The sequence below is a fragment of the Dendrobates tinctorius genome, unplaced genomic scaffold (genome assembly GCF_039654945.1).
Source record: "Dendrobates tinctorius isolate UK_male_01 unplaced genomic scaffold, ASM3965494v1 ptg000452l, whole genome shotgun sequence".
NCBI classification, from domain to species: Eukaryota; Metazoa; Chordata; class Amphibia; order Anura; family Dendrobatidae; genus Dendrobates; species Dendrobates tinctorius.
In genome coordinates, this window is record NW_027362114.1 from 366,361 (window position 1) to 386,023 (window position 19,663).

A 19,663-nucleotide genomic window follows, 5' to 3' on the forward strand; every position below is an offset into this window, starting at 1 on the left:
CAGGTCACTGGTTAAGTACACAAAGGCATGGCGTAACTTACATGTGGCTTCATGCAGCCACGAATTGGCATCTTTGCTTTCCCACATCATTGCCCAGGAGAACAGCTGCAGGCAGACCACCCATCACCCGAACCACACATCGCCTGACCCCAAAACCAAAGTTCAGATCCACAGTGGCTGTGGGAATAGTCCTCCATTGTCCACCAGCCAGTTCAATGACAATCCCAGGTCCTCTATGGATTGCCTCAGGCCGAACCACTCGGGGATCAGCCAGCGTGAGGAAAGCCCCTGAGTCACAAAATCCAACAAGTCTTTGTCCATCCAGCACGACCTCCTGCAAGTGCTTACCTCGATGAGCTGAAGTCGTCATAGCTGCGGGTCGCACACCATAAACTCCTAGTGGTGCAACATGGGTGGGTGAGGCACTAGGCCAGTCCTCACGTTGTGGTGACACGTCTTCCTCCATGGCACTTAGCTGTACATAATTAATAATATGATTGGGTACAGGATCAATCCTCATTTGAACAGCTGGGCAGGAGGCTTGCAGATGCCCCGGCTGCCCACATCGATAGCATCTGCGCTGTGTCTCACTCCATCCAATGCGTCCTCTTGGGCAAGGAGTAAGGGAACCTGACGGTCGGCTCCCACCTGAAGGTGCTGTAGGGGTTTGAGGACGATTCCTCCATGAGCTGGCTGGACATGAGGCCTGCAGATGCCCCGGATGCCCACAACCATAACACCTGCGCTCTGCTACTTCCTCTCCTCGTCGTATTCCAGAAAACGCAGTGGAAGCAACAGGAGGCACATTAACACAGGTATCAACACGAGGTGGTGGCTCAGAGGAACGTGGAACAATGGGGACAGAAGAACTGGGGGCCACCGGTGTTGTGGAGCTGGTAGGCCTCTCTCCATCCTCCAACAGAACTCTCCACCGAGGCTTGATGGTGAGAGCCTCATCAGCGAGAGATGCAGCTTTTTCCACTGTAGCAGGTTTCCTCTCACGCACCCATTCCCTGATCTCAGCGGGGCACTGGGCAAAAAATTGTTCTTTTAGGATAACCTGGAGACAGGTGTTCCAGGTTAAGGCCTCCTCTGCCTCCAGCCAGAGATTACATATTTGTTTGAGTCTGTGGGCATACATCTTGAAAGACACTTCCTCATTACAGGCTAAAGTACGAAACTGGGTCCTGTAAGTGTCTGGGGTCACAGCATAATGTTCTAGAACAGTCCGTTTAATCTCTGCATACTCACAGTTCCACCGAGGGTCCATAGCTCTATAGGCTGCAGCAGCTCCACCCTCTAAGAGCCCCACAAGATGTCGGACGTGCTCCCTTTCCGGGACTTCCATTAATCGACACTGATGCTCAAAGTCCAGGAAGAATCCCTCAATGTCACCGGAAGCCTCATTAAACGGCTTGAAGTCTTTGCGGGACACTCTGCGGAGTTCCCTCATGGGGGATGCTGTGGGTACAGTCTGTCTGGAGCTTCTCGCTGCCTCCAAAGCGATCTCCCTCTCCAGCATTGCCCTCTCCTCCATCCTGCGCTGCCTCTCCTTGGCTGTGTGCATGACCTCCCTCTTTTCTTCTATGGTAGCCTCTTCTCCCAGCAAGGCCATCTCCTCCTCGTACCACACAACCCACTGACTTTTTTGGGTATTTACCTCCGGCTGCCGTCTTTCCTCTCTTTGCTGTGAGGATCCTTCCTCAGCATCATCTTGCAGGTGAACTGCTTCCAAAGCCTCAATCAGCTGCTCCTTGGAGAGTCCCTTGTAGCTGACGCCCAGTTCACGGGCCTTTGTTTGTAGGTTCACCGCAGTCCAGTTCTTGTACTCTGCGGTGCTGGTTCCCGATGTTGATGGGCCGTTCTCCTCCATTCCTTCTGCTCCGATCCCACCTCTGCCAACCAGTTTGTGACGGGAGTATTCTCCAGAGCAAGGAGGGACAACAGGCCTGGGAACGATCCAACAGATTTATTGACCAGAACACAGGAACAACACGAAGGTAATTTGCAGAGTCCCAAAATAAGTCCACAGGAAACTGATTCGGGGGCACCTCCAGACAATCCTTGTGCCAGATCACAAAACCATAGTCCTTTTAGAGTCCCAGAAATCCGCCACGATCACACTAAGGCTGAGGCTTCCTCAGACAGCCTCGCCCTTCTCTTTCAGCATCCAACTCACATCTGACTGAGTTGCACAGGGATCTAGTGTCTCTGCTCCTGGATCAGCCCATGTGTGTAGTGGAGGAGGGTTCCACTCCTCCTATGCAATGGTTTGGCCCACAGCAAGGCACCGCTGTGTCTACGAGGATGTGTATTGTGAGTCCTCCCCCTGCTGAGGAGAACAATGGTGATTCCCCTAGCTGTGTTGACCCAAGCCTGAATTCAATTATGGTCTAGATACACAAGTCTTGTGGAAAGGAGACAGGTTACTTACATAATTACATTATAGTCCCAGAGACACAGGCAATGGGGGAAGGAAACATATTGTTACAGGTACACACAAGACATTGCAAAGTATTGGGGAAAAATACATATCATGACACGCTGTATACACCTGTATACCCCCAGCTTTGGTCACAGACCCCCCTGTGTACGCTGTATACACCCGTATACCCCCAGCTTCAGTCATAGACCCCTCTGTGCATGCTGTATACACCCGTATATCCCCAGCTTCGGTAACAGACCCCTGTGTACGCTTTATACATCCGTATACCCCCAGCTTTGTTCGCAGATCCCTGTGTACACTGTATACACCCGTATACCCTAAGCTTTGGTCACAGACCCCTCTGTGTATGCTGTATACACCCGTATACCCTAAGCTTCAGTCACAGACCCCCCTGTGTACGCTGTATACACCCGTATACCCCCAGCTTCAGTCATAGACCCCTCTGTGCATGCTGTATACACCCGTATATCCCCAGCTTCGGTAACAGACCCCTGTGTACGCTTTATACATCCGTATACCCCCAGCTTCGTTCGCAGATCCCTGTGTACACTGTATACACCCGTATACCCTAAGCTTTGGTCACAGACCCCTCTGTGTACACTGTATACACCCGTATACCCCCAGCTTCAGTCGCAGACCCCTGTGTATGCTGTATACACCCGTATACCCCCAGCTTCGGTCACAGACTCCTCTGTGTATGCTGTATACACCCGTATACCCCCAGCTTTGGTTGCAGACCCCTGTGTACTCTGTATACACCCGTATACCCCCAGCTTCTGTCACAGACCCCTCTGTGTATGCTGTATACACCCATATAACCCCAGCTTCGGTCACAGACCCCGCACATCTCACACTGTAGAACTGACGCTGGACACACACGGTAAAACTGCAGTCGTCGGTCTCTCATCTCTCGCACTTATACTGATAACATAAGATGGAGTCAGACGAACCCTCCTACAAAACGTGAGAACAAAGTCATTACTACAGGACTGTGTGAGAAAGGGATTTATTCTACAAGAAATGCTGGGGCCACAAATGAGAATAACATAATGTCGTTCATCTTCTCTTTCACCATAGATATTGGCAGTGAGGGCGACTTCCACTTTGCCGCAATGTGGATTTTAGTGGCCATACATAAGTAGTTTACTAGCTTCTGAAAGCTTTCTGGAAGTTGGGAAGGCCTGGTTCCCAGTAAAAGGGTAGAAGGTTCCAGATCAACCGGTCCATAGTCAATAGTTTTAAGGAGGTCTCCACAAGGGAAGTTTGGTGACTACGTCTTGATATGGTGTCACAGCTACGATACCATTCATCAATTGACTGTTCAAACCCCAAATCCTCCTCCCATTGTAACATATACTTCAATTTTTTTATCATCTTGTGGAGAATTTATAGCATAGTAGATCAATGAGATCGTTCCCCTGCCCAAAGGGTCATTTAGACATTAATTTTCAAAACTCGTTGCCCTGAGAATAGTACCGCTCGGGAGGATCTGCTTTGCAAAGTGGGAGATCTGGTTCAAGCGCATTACCTCCCTAACTGGAGGGTCACATTTTTGAACAAATTCCTGTCTGTCAAGTAAGATATTAAATGGGGAACACAAATGTTGAAGTATATGAATACCTTTCAGCTTCCACCAAAAAAAAATTTGTGGCTCAAGGCCGGGCGGGAACATGGGGTTTTGTAATATGGCTGTCAGGGGAGAAGGGCTTGATTGTAAGTTATATCTAAACCGGACTTTACTCCAAAGAAGCAACGAGTGGACTGTAAAAGGAGCCACATTCATTAACCCCCGTGGAAGTCGGTCTGTGGTCCACATTAGGCCTGATAAAGAGAATGGTTTGGAGAGAAATGATTCCAGAATAACCCATCTCAGACTATTGGGATATGAACACGCATTTATTAATCGAGCAATCTGTGCCGACTTGTAATAAAGTGTAAAATTAGGGAGGGATAAACCCCCTTCTTTTCTGTGACGGAACATACGTTTTTGCACAATTCTGGGTTGTTTTCCGAGCCAGAGAAACTTAGACATCATGGAGTGTAAATGAGTGAACGTTCTGGCTGGTACCATAATTGGGAGGGACCTAAATAGATGTAAGAAGCGAGGCAGTGACACCATTTTTAATGCATGTGTTCTGCTGAGCCAGGATAACTTTGAGGGAGCCCATCTATCCAGGTCCCTCTGGAAGTTTTGGATCAGTGGAGTGTAATTCCACCTAAACAGAGGTGACCTGTTGGCTGTTAAGTTGATACCCAGATATGTTAGATAATGTTCTTTGTCTATAAACCCAAAATGGGAGGCTATATTAGTTTGCTCTGTCTTAGGAAAATTTACAAATAATGCTTCGGATTTATCAATGTTAATCTTTAACCCTGAGAACTTCCCAAATTCGTGAAGGAGGGAAAACAAGTGAGGGAGTGTAGTGTGGGGACTTATTAATGTTAGCAGGAGATCATCCGCAAAGAGGCTGACTTTATATTGGTCTCCCATATTCTCAGGGCCCAGGATATTCTGATCTCTCCTTATTGCTTCCACAATGGGATCCATTGCAAGTGCAAAAAGATCCGGAGATAGAGGACAGCCCTGCCTGGTACCCTCTGAATATTAATTGGAGGGGGATGTGGTGACGGGAGTTTTACATAAGCGATAGGGCTATCATATAACAATTGGAGGCACTTTATAAGTTTAGGGGAGAATCCGACTTCCGATAGAACCGTAAAGAGATACGTCCAGGACGCCGAATCGAAAGCCCTCTCAATATGTAATGCAAGCAGGAGAAGTCGCTTTCGCTGTAGGTTAGTTGTATGAATAATATTTAACGCTCTCCTAATATTATCTGGGGCCTGTCACGCTGGTATAAAACCAACCTGACCCCGATGGATGAGGTGAGGGAGGATTTTATTGGTCCTGTTAGTCACAATGGATGTAAAGATTTTGAAGTCAATGTATAAGAGGGATATAGGTCTATAATTTGTTGTGAGATGATCTTTCTTAGGATTAGGGATTACGGTTACATGCGCCACGTAGAGCTCAGGGGGCAGCTGTGAGCCATTTAGTAGTGAATTACAGAGGTTTTTATATGTGGTGTCAGCACATCGCTGCATTTTTTATAATATATTGCTGTAAGACCATCCGGCCCCGGGGCCTTTCCTCTTTTTAGTTTTTTGATTGTTGAAACTATTTCCTCCTCAGAGATGTGTAAATGGAGTTGTTGTGCCGCGGACTCAGTCAGGTTAGGTAGATGTAGTGTGTGAAGGAATGACTCCAGTAGTGAGGGGGGTGATTGTGGGGGCGAATACAAACTCTGGGAGTATTCATTATAAGTGCTATACATGACATCGGGGTGGGCTGAGGTCTGACCCTTAGGGTCTTTTATAGAGGAGATTATATGCAGTGACTCTCTCATTCTGAGCTTACGAGCGGCATCTTATTAGGCTTATTGGCATGGTGATAAAACGCGGCTTTACTCCAAGTTAGCGCCTCTCCGTTCTGGTGGTGAGAATGGCGTCTAATTGTCATTTCATATCTTGTATTTGTGTAGATAAGTATAGGGGTGAAGAGCGCTGATTGGCCAATTCTAACTCCTGCAGTTTCTCCTCCAGTCTGGGCTGTAATTCAGACCTTTCTTCTTCCTGTCGGCCGATAACTTATCACAGAACCGGGAATAGATTTTCTGTGCGCGAGTCACATTGCTCCAAGTGAGGCCTCCTCCGCTGTGTGAGTTTAGGGGAAATTTGTTATATCTTCTCTTATAGCGGTTACATTAGAGATTTGGGCATTTTGGCTCCTGGTGTGGAGTCGATAGCACAATCATATGCCGCCATATAGTAGACGGCCGGTAACTGGGGAGAATTCCCTCATGTGTGGGGTCTATTTCCCTCCAGAGAAACCACACGTTACATTCCACACATAACACTGTGTAGAGAAGGCGGCGCGGGGTAATTGTGCCAGTAGTGAGGGGCGAATAATGGCGGGAATGTCACTGACTGAGGAGAAGGCTCCATGGAGGTCTGCACTCCGGAGATCATGTGACCCCTGACTCCTCCCCTCCTGTGACCTCATCACAGGTCCTGTGCACAGAGCAGCCATATATGTGGAGTGCGGCTCTGCAGGTTAGTGATGGGCAGTCCGGCTCTTCTGGCTCCTTTCCCCACTTTTCTCCCTCCTCTCCCTTCACTATAAAGCCTGGGCCTCATTATACAGCTGTACAGGGGTCTAGTGAAGGCTTTTTAGCCCTTTCCTCAGACTGTAGCTCCTGGGAACAGGCCCTCACTCCTGTCCCGTCACTATAAAGCCTGGGCCTCATTATACAGCTGTACAGGGGTCTAGTGAAGGCGTTTTAGCCCTTTCCTCAGACTGTAGCTCCTGGGAACAGGCCCTCACTCCTGTCCCGTCACTATAAAGCCTGGGCCTCATTATACAGCTGTACAGGGGTCTAGTGAAGGCTTTTTAGCCCTTTCCTCAGACTGTAGCTCCTGGGAACAGGCCCTCACTCCTGTCCCGTCACTATAAAGCCTGGGCCTCATTATACAGCTGTACAGAGGTCTAGTGAAGGCTTTTTAGCCCTTTCCTCAGACTGTAGCTCCTGGGAACAGGCCCTCACTCCTGTCCCGTCACTATAAAGCCTGTGCCTCATTATACAGCTATACAGGGGTCTAGTGAAGGCTTTTTAGCCCTTTCCTCAGACTGTAGCTCCTGGGAACAGACCCTCACTCCTGTCCTGTCACTATAAAGCCTGTGCCTCATTATACAGCTGTACAGGGGTCTAGTGAAGGCTTTTTAGCCCTTTCCTCAGACTGTAGCTCCTGGGATCAGGCCCTCACTCCTGTCCCTTCACTATAAAGCCTGGGCCTCATTATACAGCTGTACAGGGGTCTAGTGAAGGCTTTTTAGCCCTTTCCTCAGACTGTAGCTCCTGGGAACAGGCCCTCACTCCTGTCCCGTCACTATAAAGCCTGTGCCTCATTATACAGCTATACAGAGGTCTAGTGAAGGCTTTTTAGCCCTTTCCTCAGACTGTAGCTCCTGGGAACAGACCCTCACTCCTGTCCTGTCACTATAAAGCCTGTGCCTCATTATACAGCTGTACAGGGTCTAGTGAAGGCTTTTTAGCCCTTTCCTCAGACTGTAGCTCCTGGGATCAGGCCCTCACTCCTGTCCCTTCACTATAAAGCCTGGGCCTCATTATACAGCTGTACAGGGGTCTAGTGAAGGCTTTTTAGCCCTTTCCTCAGACTGTAGCTCCTGGGATCAGGCCCTCACTCCTGTCCCTTCACTATAAAGCCTGGGCCTCATTATACAGCTGTACTGGGGTCTAGTGAAGGCTTTTTAGCCCTTTCCTCAGACTGTAGCTCCTGGTCACCATGTGATCTCACCATAACCCTAACAAGCGAATTAAGGTGTGAAATCTTGATCAAAATTATCTCAGTACACAAATCTCCAAGGGTGCCCAAAGTTTTGCATCGCCCTTTTTCCTTTTTGCAATTATGAAATTGTCAAAAAGTCTCTCTATATATTTTTATTATTATTTTTGCCTAAAATACAAAGGCCATGTGTCATCTTAGAGGTTCGGCCTTTTAGAGATCATTTCATCTTCATCTTACTACTGCTCACAATAACGGTCATTTTGACCAGGGGCGCCCACACTTTTACATGCCGCTGTCAATGCTTCGTCCCGCTGGTGCTCAATATTTAATAGGGTCTTGCTATTAAACTTAATGAAAAGTTTGGTGAATTTCTTTGAGCTGTTATTACTAGAGATGAGCGAATATCGTCGGAGAAGTTGTTATTGGCTAATATCACTTACCGAATAGCTGCATCGGGACCCCGGATCCCTGGAGCGCTCCCGATAATCAGCTGCATGTGTCGCCCTCCATGCAGGTGCTGTGACTATCACACAGCGCGACACACGCAGCTGATTATCGGGAGCGCTCCAGCACACTGAGTCCTGCACACACTGAGGCCCCTGATCATGTGACCCCTGACTCCTCCCCTCCTGTGACCTCATCACAGGTCCTGTGCACAGAGCAGTCATATATGTGGCGGACACTCCTGGATCTTCTGCTTTCTGGGCCGGTTCCTCCTGTGAGTCCTATTAACCCTTTCGCCCCCTGTATTCTCCTTTCTGACAGGACAATATCTGAATTCGGATAGTGTGACAGGAATATAAGCAATGTGGAAGGAAAAAAATGACAATTTTACTTTTTTCCTCACAAAAATGTGACTTTAGCCCCAAAATCGGCAGCGTAACAAATCCTTATTTCCCCCACTGTAGTTTGTAGACTCCATATACAGATCCCTCAAGTGTGAAAAGAGCTGAATTCCCCACTTAAGTTATTGCATTTTGGAAATTGCCCCCACTGGGAATTTATCTCCAGGTAAAGGCACAATTGTGTCTCCATGGGGGTTGTGCTCACAGCCCAACATCGTGTGGCCTCCAAAGAAATGCCACCCCGCACCATTACTGACCACTGCCAAACCGGTCATGCTGAAGGATGCTGCAGGCAGCAGATCGCTCTCCACGGCGTCTCCAGACTCTGTCACGTCTGTCACATGTGCTCATGTGAACCTGCTTCCATCTGTGAATAGCACAGGGCACCAGTGGTGAATTTGCCAACCCTGGTGTTCTGTGGCAAATGCCAAGCGTCCTGTACGGTGTTGGGCTGTGAGCACAACCCCCATCTGTGGACGTCGGGCCCTCAGACCATCCTCATGGAGTCAGTTTCTAACCGTTTGTACAGACACATGCACATTTGTGGCCTGCTGAAGATCATTTTGCAGGGCTCTGGCAGTGCTCCTCCTGTTCCTCCTTGCATAAAGGTGGAGGTAGCGGTCCTGCTGCTGGGTTGGTGCCCTCCTACGGCCCCCTCCACATCTCCTGGTGTACTGGCCTATTCCTGGTAGCGCCTCCAGCCTCTGGACACTACGCTGACAGACACAGCAAACCTTCTTGCCACAGCTCGCATTGATGTGCCATCCTGATTGAGCTGCACTACCTGAGCCACTTGTGTGGGTTGTAGAGTCCGTCTCATGCTACCACGAGTGTGAAAGCACAACCAACATTCAAAAGTGACTAAAACATCATCCAGAAGCATTGGTACTGAGATGTGGTCTGTGGTCCCCACCTGCTGAACCACTCCTTTATTGAGGGTGTCTTGATAATTGCCAATAATTTCCATCTGTTGTCTATTCCATTTGCACAACAGCATGTGAAATTGATTGTCAGTCAGTGTTGCTTCCTAAGTGGACAGTTTGATTTCACAGAAGTTTGATTTACTTGGAGTTATATTCTGTTGTTTAAGTGTTCCCTTTATTTTTTTGAACAGTGTATATAGATAGAGATAGATTTTTTTTTCTTTACATTGGAGGGTCCAATTCCAGCTATTGCTGTGGGATCTGTGATTTCTATCTACTCCACTGTGTACAGGATAATAGAGTATAATAAAGTAGTTATGGAGGTGACGTAACTAACATTGTGCAGTGACTCTGCTTTCCATATAGTGATGGATATTTCTTGTTGATGAAACTGTGATTTTTTTTTCCACTTTAAACCTTTTTTAAACCCCTCTGATCAGTGCGATCACACAACATACAAGCCTCTGATGGCTCCGGTGATGCCCTGTACTACTGTAGTGCCGTGTATCATCACTGCCTGTCAGTGTAGTACTAACGGCCCCATACACATGAGATCAGAGTTGGCTGAACGGTCATTTGGCAGACGGCGATCTCTCCCGACTCCCCCAGCTTTCCTGTGGTCTGTATGAGACAGTCGCCTCCAGACTCCTCTACAGGAGGATTATCTACAGGAAGAACAGACGGATTATCCTCTGAAATTCAGGATGCCAGATCCTTCTCTGTCCTGACATCATCTGTCGGGAGGCCCCCAAATACATTGTATGGTCGGCCAAACCCCCCGAAGTCAGTGCTTTCATGGAACTTTAGTCTAATGTGTATGGGGGCGTTATAAGGTAACTTATTGGACGCTGCCTCTGGCCCGACCTAATAGACCTTCATACATTGCAGCCCAGACCCCATTATTAGGCATGTAAGTATCGCAGTAACTAGGCCGCCCCATACTATCGAGTATTTGGAGGCGGGGGGCATTCTGCCGTACTCTGTCACACCTTCTTAAGGGGGTTTTACACTAAGCAATATCGCTAGCAATATCGCTAAAACGTCACCGGTTTTGTGACGTTATAGCGATATTGCTAGCGATATCGCTATGTGTGATACTTACCAGCGACCGGCTCCCCCGCTGTCCATCGCTGATCGCGCGAGAATGTCCGGCTCCATTTCTCGTCGGGCGCTTCCTGCTGAGACTTCCTGCTGTGACGTCCAGCGATGCGTGGAGGCGGGCGGGAGGACGCAGGATCGCTGTGTGTGAATGGTAAGTATCGTGCGCTGCGTCGCTGCTGCATCGCTGTGAGATCTTTCTGTATGAAAGCTCACTAGCGATCATTTAGCGATGCACCAGCGATCCTGACCGGGTCGGATCGCTGGTTGGATCGCTGGTGCATCGCTAAATGTAAAAGGGCCTTAAGATGCCATGTTTGCTTTTCAGGGTTTTTGTTGCAGCCTCATCTGTGCCGTCCCTGCGGTGTACATCTATGTTCTGGGGCCCAAAAAGATTAATTTCTTTTTAATAAATGTTTAACATGTTAAAAACTATAAAATGTGTTTTGCTTTTTACATATTTTTTTCTTCTTACAAGAATTGTTGGAGCCAATTTTCCTTAGAAACATTTAAATTTCGGCTTTTTCTGGAGTTTTTCTTGTAACATAGGAAAGCCTAAGGCCAGAAATAAACCCCATAAATCACTGTACATGGAGACTTTGAGATCAGATCATTTCTGTCCGCGTTGATTGTGGAAACAAAAAATCTTTTCTAAAAGCCTCAAACTTCTGTGTGTGACTCAGAGCTGAGATCTAACGTGATAGAAGATTCCAGTGCGGGGAAGACGGGAAACCTTCATATAGACGGCCGGTGGGGATGGAGGCAGTGACCGACTCTGGCCAAATCTGTCTCTAGAGCCGCAGTAGAAGATGAAGATGTCGTCCTCATCATGAAGGAGTTATTTCTCATGTCGCGTGTAATGAATATCTCCTGCAGTATTGCTAATGCCGATTCCAGTGTCGGTAATGAGACGAGAATTAGCGTTATGGAAGATGAGTCTATGAGGAACGTGTTCAGCTGCCGACTCCGAGGAGGAAACTGCTTGTTGTCTGTGGCCTAAATATATAGGTTTTATTAGTAGATGTCAGGGGAGAAAACTAAACCCTGTAAGATAATAAATCTCCTCATATGTTTCCCTTATTATCTCCAGTAATTGTATTATTACACAGGATTCTTATGATGTTACATCGGATCATCTTCTTCTCATTCAGGTCTCTACAATATCGGATCCTCTCAGTGAAGATCTTCTACAAAAGAGAATTTTCCTGGTTTACCCATCAAGGATGTATATGGACAGAGACAAGATGGCGGAGAGGATATTACACCTCACCCTAGAGATCCTCCTCCGTCTCACTGGAGAGGTGAGAGATTCTGATGATGTCACATTACATCATTCTTATCTATGGGAATAACAGATGGACAGAACTGGAGAGGTGAGGACTCTGGAAATGTCTGTAGTGAGAGTTATTAATGTGTCTCTCCATTACCAGGATTACACAGTGGTGAAGAAGACCTCTAGTGATCGCTGTCAGGACCCTGTGTCTGAGGAATGGGGAAGACCCCTGAGCCAAATCACGGGGCCTCCACCTCACCCCCTGATCCATGAGGACATCAATGACCAGAAGATCCTAGAACTCATCTACAAGATGATTGAGCTGCTAATTGGAGAGGTGACATTGCTGGGAATGCTGGAACATTATTACTATTTATTTATAAAGCACCATTGGTTCCATGGTGCTGTACATGAGAAGGGGTTACATAGAATTACAGATATCACCGACAGTAAACAAACTAACAATGACAGACTGATACAGAGGGGAGAGAGGACCCTGCCCTTTCGGGCTTACATGCTACAGGATGGTGGGGAAGGAGACAGTAGGTTGGGGGGTTGCAGCAGTTCCGGTGTTGGTTGAGGTGATATCTGCGGTAGTGGTTAAGAGGTAGTGGAGTCATTGCCGGCTGTAGGCTTTTTTGAAGAGGTGGGTTTTCAGGTTCCGTCTGAAGGATCCGAGTGTGGTTGATAGCCGGACGTGTTGGGGCAAAGAATTCCAGCGAATAGAGGCACTTCGGGAGAAGTCTTGGAGGCGGTTGGGTGAGGAGCGAATAAGTGTGGAGGAGAGAAGGAGGTCTTGGGAGGACCAGAGATTACGTGAGGGAAGGTATCAGGAGATTAGTTCAGAGACATATGGGGGAGACAGGTTATAGATGGCCTTGTAGGTCAGTATTAGTAAATTGAATTGGATACGCTGAGGGAATGGGAGCCAGTGAAGAGATTTGCAGAGGGGAGAAGCAGAGGAGTAGCGAGGAGAGAGATGAATTAGTCAGGCGGCAGAGTTAAGGATGGACTGGAGAGATGCAAGGGTGTTAGCAGGGAAGCCACAGAAAAGGATGTTGCAATAGTCGAGGTGGGAGATGATGAGGGCATGCACAAGTAGTTTAGTAGATTGAGAGTTGAGGAAGGGACAGATTCTGGAAATATTTTTGAGCTGGAGGCGGCAGGAGGTGGAGAGAGCTTGGATGTGCGGTTTGAAGGACAGGGCAGAGTCAAGGGTTACTCCCAGGCAGTGGACCTCCGGTAGGGGGAAAGCGTGATGTCAATTGTTATAGAAATGTCAGGTAAGAAAGATCTGTGAGATGGGGGAAAGATGATGAGTTCAGATTTGTCCACATTGAGTTTGAGGAAGCGAGAGGAGAAGAAGGAGGATATGGCTGATAGACACTCTGGGATTCTGGAGAGCAGAGAGGTGACGTCTGGGCCAGAGAGGTAGATCTGAGTATCATCGGCATAAAGGTGGTACTGGAATCCATGGGACTCCATGTTGCCCCAGGCCAAGTGTATAGATTGGGAAGAGTAGGGGTCCTAGAACAGAGCCTTGGGGGACTCCAACAGAGAGAGGGTGGGATGAGGAGGTAGTGTGGGAGTGGGAGACGCTGAATGTGCGGTTGGAAAGGTATGAGGAAATCCAGGATAGGGCGAGATCTTTGATGCCGAAGGAGGAGAGGATGTGTAGTAGGAGGCAGTGGTCAACTGTGTTGAAAGCAGAGGACAGGTCTAGAAGGAGGAGTATAGAGTGTTGTCCCATAGATTTGGCTGTAAGTAGGTAATTGGTAATTCTGGTCAGAGCTGTCTCAGTGGAATGATGGGGGCGGAAGCCAGATTGTAGATTGTCAAAGAGCAAGTTAGATGAGAGGTGGGAGGAAAGGTGAGCGTGGACATGCTGCTCCAGGAGTTTAGAAGCGAATGGGAGCAGCGATATTGGGCGATAGCTAGATGTGGCTATTGGGTCGAGGGTCGGCTTTTTAAGGATAGGCGTGATTGTGGCATGTTTGAAAGCAGAAGGGAAGGTACCAGAAGTAAATGATAGGTTGAAGAGGTGGTTTAGGGATGGAATAAGAGTGGTGGCGAGGTTGTGGAGGAGGTGAGATGGCATAGGATCAAGTGCACAAGTGGTGAGGCGTGATTTGGAGAGATGAGCAAGCTCCCCTTCAGTGATGTTATATAGGGAGGTTATGGGGTTTGGGCTTTGGTCTGGTGTGTAAAGGGGTTGTGGTGGTTGAGCAATAAAGACATGCCATGTTTGGGCCATCTTGTTTTTGAAGTGTGCGCAAAGTCCTCGGCAGAGATGAGGGAGGTTGGAGGGGGCAGTGGTGGGTGGAGGAGGGAGTTAAAAGTACTGAACAACTGTTTGGGGTTGTGGGATAAGGAAGATACAAGGGATGTAAAGTAGGCCTGTTTAGCAGAGGTGAGGGCAGATTTGAATGCAAGTGTTGCTTGTTTGAGTGCAGTGAAGTCGTCTTGCGAATGCGTTTTCTTCCAGCGCCGTTCTGCAATTCTGAATGCTTGCCGAAGCTTTTTAGTGGTGTTATTGTGCCAGGGTTGTCTATTGATTCGTCGCACTCTGTTATGCATGACAGGGGCGACCGAGTCGATGGCTGATGCAAGAGTGGCATTGTAGAAACTAGTGGCAGTGTCTGTGTCGTGGAGTGAAGATATGGAGGACAGTGGTAGAATAGAGTAAGAGAGTTTGTGAGTGTCTAGATGTGTGAGGTTTCTGCGGGGGTGCGCATGCTGCTGGACATGGGTGACAGGTGAGGAGGACAGGGATGAGAAAGTGCGTAGATGGTGGTCAGATAGAGGGGAGGTAGTGAAGTTAGAAAGACAGCAGAGGCGGGTGAAAACCAGGTCTAATGTATGTCCGTCTGTGTGGGTGGCTGAGGAGGACCACAGAGTAAGTCCAAAGGATGATGTAAGGGACAGGAGTTTGGAGGCTGCTGAATGGTGGTTGTCAATGGGGATGTTGAAGTCACCCATGATGATGGTGGGAATGTCAGCAGAGAGAAAGTGAAGGAACCAGGTGGAGAATTGGTCAATGAAGGCAGTGGTCGGACCTGGAGATCGGTATAGGACGGCCACTTGGAGGTTGGAGGGAGAGTAGATGCGGACAGAGTGGACTTCAAAAGATGGGAGGATAAGGGAGGGTAGAGGTTGGATTGGGTTGAAGCTGCAATTGGAAGAAAGGAGAAGGCCCACTCCCCCGTCATGTCTGTTGCCAGGGCGAGGAGTGTAGGTGAAGTGGAGGCCGCCGTAACCTAGCACAGCAGGGGAGGCAGTGTCGGAGGGTGTCAGCCATGTTTCGGTGAGGCCAAGGAAGGAAAAATTACGAGAGGTAAAGAGGTCGTGAATCACATGGAGTTTATTGCAGATGGAGCTGGCATTCCAGAGTGATCCAAAGAGTGGGAGCAGGGTGGTGGGTGTCAAGGGCATGGATTTGAGGTGGGAAAGATTTCTGGTGTTTGTGTTGATTTGGGAACGATAGAAGGGGGTAATAATGGGAGGTATGGGCTGTGGGGGTCCAGGGTTGAGAGATATATCGCCAGCAGTGAGGAGAAGCAGAGAGAGGGAGAGCATGTGGGAGAAGGAGGGTGGGTGGCTTGTTTTGTATTTTATTAGGAGAGCTCTGAGGTCAAGGAGCAGGTCAGCAGAGGAGGTCAGGTGGGGAGGCAAGAGGGAAGGAGAGATTATTATTTGGTTAGCGTGTGATGGGGTTTGCGGATAGCGAAGGAGAGTGAGGAGTAGTGGAGCCAAAACTGTTAGTGCGTATGTCAGCATGGTGAGAGTAATATAAAAGGCAAAAGAAATTTAGTACATCTAAATGCAGCAGTTAGTCATACCTTCTGGTCACTTCAGGCTCATTTCAGATGTTATCCTTAGAAAACATCCTTGCAATGACAGACCGAGGTCAGACAGACCTCTTAGTCTGAATTTATACTAACTTAACAGCACATGAAAGGGCCCAGGTGTGATCAGAAAGGGAGGAGCAGCAGGGAGACTGGATGCAGACACAGGAGACGATTAATTAAAGTCACAAGAGGAAATGCAAAGGGAGATAGTATTGCAGCCAGAACACATACCAGTGATAGCAGACAGATACAGGGGTGATTGGGGTTGAGGAAAGCTGGGTGATGATGGTATTGCAGCCTGAACACATACCAGTGATAGTAGACAGATACAGGGGTGATTGGGGTTCAGGAAAGATGGATGATGATGGTATTGCAGCCGGGATACATACCATTGATATCAGACAGATACAGGGGTGATGATGGTATTGCAGCCGGGATACATACCATTGATAGCAGACAGATACAGGGGTGATTGTGGTTCAGGAAAGATGGGTGATGATGGTATTGCAGCCAGAACACATACCTGTGGATGAAGCAGATCAATTGTCAGAGTGATAGTAATAATGAAGCATAGTAATAATAATAATGAAGCATCTAGAGCAAGGGAGTCATTTTCAGGCATATTTCAGATGTTATCCTTAGAACGACATCCTTGGAATGACAGACCGACATTATACAGTAACACTATGAAGAGATCGGGGGGGATTGACGGTATCATTGTGTGTGTCAGTTTCCTATAAGGTGTCACGATGTCGCTGTCTATTTCTCCATGGAGGAGTGGGAGTATATAGAAGGACACAGAGATCTATACAAGGACGTCATAATGGAGGTTCCCCAGCCCCTCACATCTCCAGGTAATAGACAGGACTAAATACACACCGCATATAATATATGTAGAGAATGAATTCAGTCCCTGTATGTGTTTCCTCCAGATCTATCCAGTAAGAGGACAACACCAGAGAGATGTCCCCGTCCTCTTCTTCCACAGGACTGTAACCAAGAAGATCCCAGTGCTCCTCAGGATCATCAGGTAGATGGAGAGAAGGTGTCAGGAGATCTCCCCTATGATGTGTAGACGGCTGTGAAGGTCTTGTGCTCAGTCTTGTTTTATCTACCAGTATTATATGTTTTATACTTGTGTGATGAGAACGGTAGAGATGGCAGGATTAGAGCTGACACCAGTGACCGGAGGTAAACTTTTTACCTCCAATCACAGCTGAGCGGTTATGCTGTGTTCTGACAACGTGGGAACCACGGCTCTGTGACCGGCGGGGATGATTTTACCACCAATCAGAAGCGCTACACCGGTGTTTACCGCACCTTCACACAGCTTGGGAAACACCGGCTTTTGTGCTGTGCATGATCGGCTATATTCTGCTATTAAATCAGCAAAAGTGTTGTGCCTGCCATCTGATGTATATACTTCTCATCAAGTTCTTGTTAAGTGAAGTAAAGTCTATTTTTTAACTTTGGTCTCCCTCATTCATCTCCATACTATCTGGTCTGGGCCTACAACGACAGCATGCAATCTCCGGAGTCGGGAGATATGACTCTGCTATAATGTGTGTGTGTGTATATATATATATATATATATATATATATAATTATACTATACTAGATGGTGGCCCGATTCTAACGCATCGGGTATTCTAGAATATGTATGTAGTTTATTTATGAAGATTTAAGAATAATGCAATGAATGTTCGGGCGGTGTAGAAAATTGCTTTGGAAAGGCTTCTGGAATCGACTTTGGGATTGCCCCTTGCAGACCTGGGGGGCTGGACCCTCATCTGACCTTGTTTTCCCTGGGCACACCGCTGGTGAAGGTTCCCTCTCTGCCTGCTGCACGCGCCATCTTCTTCCTTTGTGGTGACGTCACCGCTACCCGATGTTCGGCCGGTGTGGAGATTTCCTTCTGAACAGTATCTGCGTCCTGCCTTATGCTTGCCCTTTGCCGAACGGGGTTTTTTCGCCCTCCTCTGCTCAAGTTAAGGCAGGGCACATCGTTGGTGAAGTTCCTGTGGAGGACTGCTGCGGCGCCATCTTCCTCCACCTTCAGTGACGTCCCCGGGCGCGACCAATCAGCGACGCGGGATTTCCGTTACAGACAGAATTAGACGAATATATGTATATACTAGATGGTGGCCCAATTCTAACGCATCGGGTATTCTAGAATATGGCCAAATTCGCATGCGTTTTGCCGCAGAAAACATGCGTTTTTCACGCGCGGAATTCAAGCGCATACCAAACGATTTGAAGCATCGTTTGGAATGTGATTGACAGGTCGGTCACACTTGTGAAGCATAGTGTTTTTGACAATTGTGATCAACTTTTTACTATTGATTGAAACCACAATTTTTTGCAAGTATTTAAATAGGCACTTCAACACATGAATCCACACTTGCGGGTAAAAAAGAATATTACTCCTTCTTATCCAAAATGAAGCGAACCACAATTATATTACCAACATGTAACTTTATTAAACAAAATAAAGACATTTAAAATTGGCTACATATTCATTGTTTCCTGATAACCTACCCCAAAAGGGGAAAAAAACAGCAGACAATTATCTCTGTTTGGTTTAATAAAGTTACATGTTTTTAATATAATTGTGGTTCGCTTCATTTTGGATAAGAAGGAGTAATATTCTTTTTTGTCCGCAAATGTGGATTTTTACTATTGATGATGCCTATGCAGCATCAATAGTAAAAGATAGCATGTAAAAAAGAATAAAAAAAAATTAAAAAAAGGTTATTCTCACCTTCCGACGGTCCCCGGACTCTTTCTTTCCTCTCCACGCTCCCGGCATCTTCCGTTCCCAGTTATGCTTAGCGCGAATTACCGGAGATGACGTCACTCTCGCGAGAGCGCGATGCTTGCGAGATTGCGACGTCATCAGCGGTCTTTCTCGCAAAGCATTACTGGGAACGGAAGATGCCGGCTGCGTGGTTAGAGGCGGGAGAGCTCCGGGGGCCGTCGGAGGGTGAGTATATCACTATTTTTTGCTTTAATTCTATTTTTACAGGTTTATGGTACCCACGGTCCAGAGGAGTCTCCCGACTCCTAGCGCCGCTGATCTCCCGACGGTAGCGGTGGCGTGTGTCCTTCAAATTCCGGACTGCGCCTGCGCACTGCGCCTGTCGCTAATTGGTTGCGGCCTGCCGGCCACGACCAATCAGCGACGCGGGATTTCCGTTACAGACAGACAGAGTTAGACGATTATATAAATAGATATATATATGTGTTATATATAGCTGACCCGTGGAAGCGCTGATAGGCCGTCATCAGAGTTTACTCACTCCTTTCTTCAGCCTCCCGGCCATGAAGTTTTAAACTTTTGCTACAAATAAACTACGGACTTTCAATATGGATCGGTGAGTGCTTCAGTCCTTACTTTCTTTGATGGTGAAATTATATAAATATAGATATATTCTGTATATATGTGTGTATGTGTATATATATATGTTTGGCAGAGTCATATCTCCCGACTCTGCAGATTGCTGCTCTCATTGTATTATTACACAGGATTCTTATGATGTTACATCGGATCATCTTCTTCTCATTCAGGTCTCTACAATATCGGATCCTCTCAGTGAAGATCTTCTACAAAAGAGAATTTTCCTGATTTACCCATCAAGGATGGATATGGACAGAGACAAGATGGCGGAGAGGATGTTACACCTCACCCTAGAGATCCTCTTCCGTCTCACTGGAGAGGTGAGAGATTCTGATGGCGTCACATTACATCATTCTTATCTATGGGAATAACAGATGGACAGAACTGGAGAGGTGAGGACTCTGGAAATGTCTGGAGTGAGATTTATTAATGTGTCTCTCCATAACCAGGATTACACAGTGGTGAA

The 19,663-nt window shown here is 47.4% G+C and overlaps 2 protein-coding genes across 2 annotated transcripts in view; both read left to right on the top strand.

Annotated features, from left to right (window-relative positions):
• Positions 1–19,663, top strand: part of LOC141077459 (uncharacterized) — a 261,894-nt gene that overhangs the window by 199,275 nt on the left and 42,956 nt on the right. The window lies entirely within an intron of this gene.
• On the top strand, positions 11,836–16,671 carry LOC141077445 (gastrula zinc finger protein XlCGF66.1-like). Its single transcript, XM_073564392.1, has 3 exons — positions 11,836–11,980; positions 12,110–12,289; positions 16,531–16,671. The coding sequence occupies exons 1-3, from the start codon at positions 11,903–11,905 to the stop codon at positions 16,669–16,671; spliced, it is 399 nt and encodes a 132-aa protein (XP_073420493.1). The 5' UTR covers positions 11,836–11,902.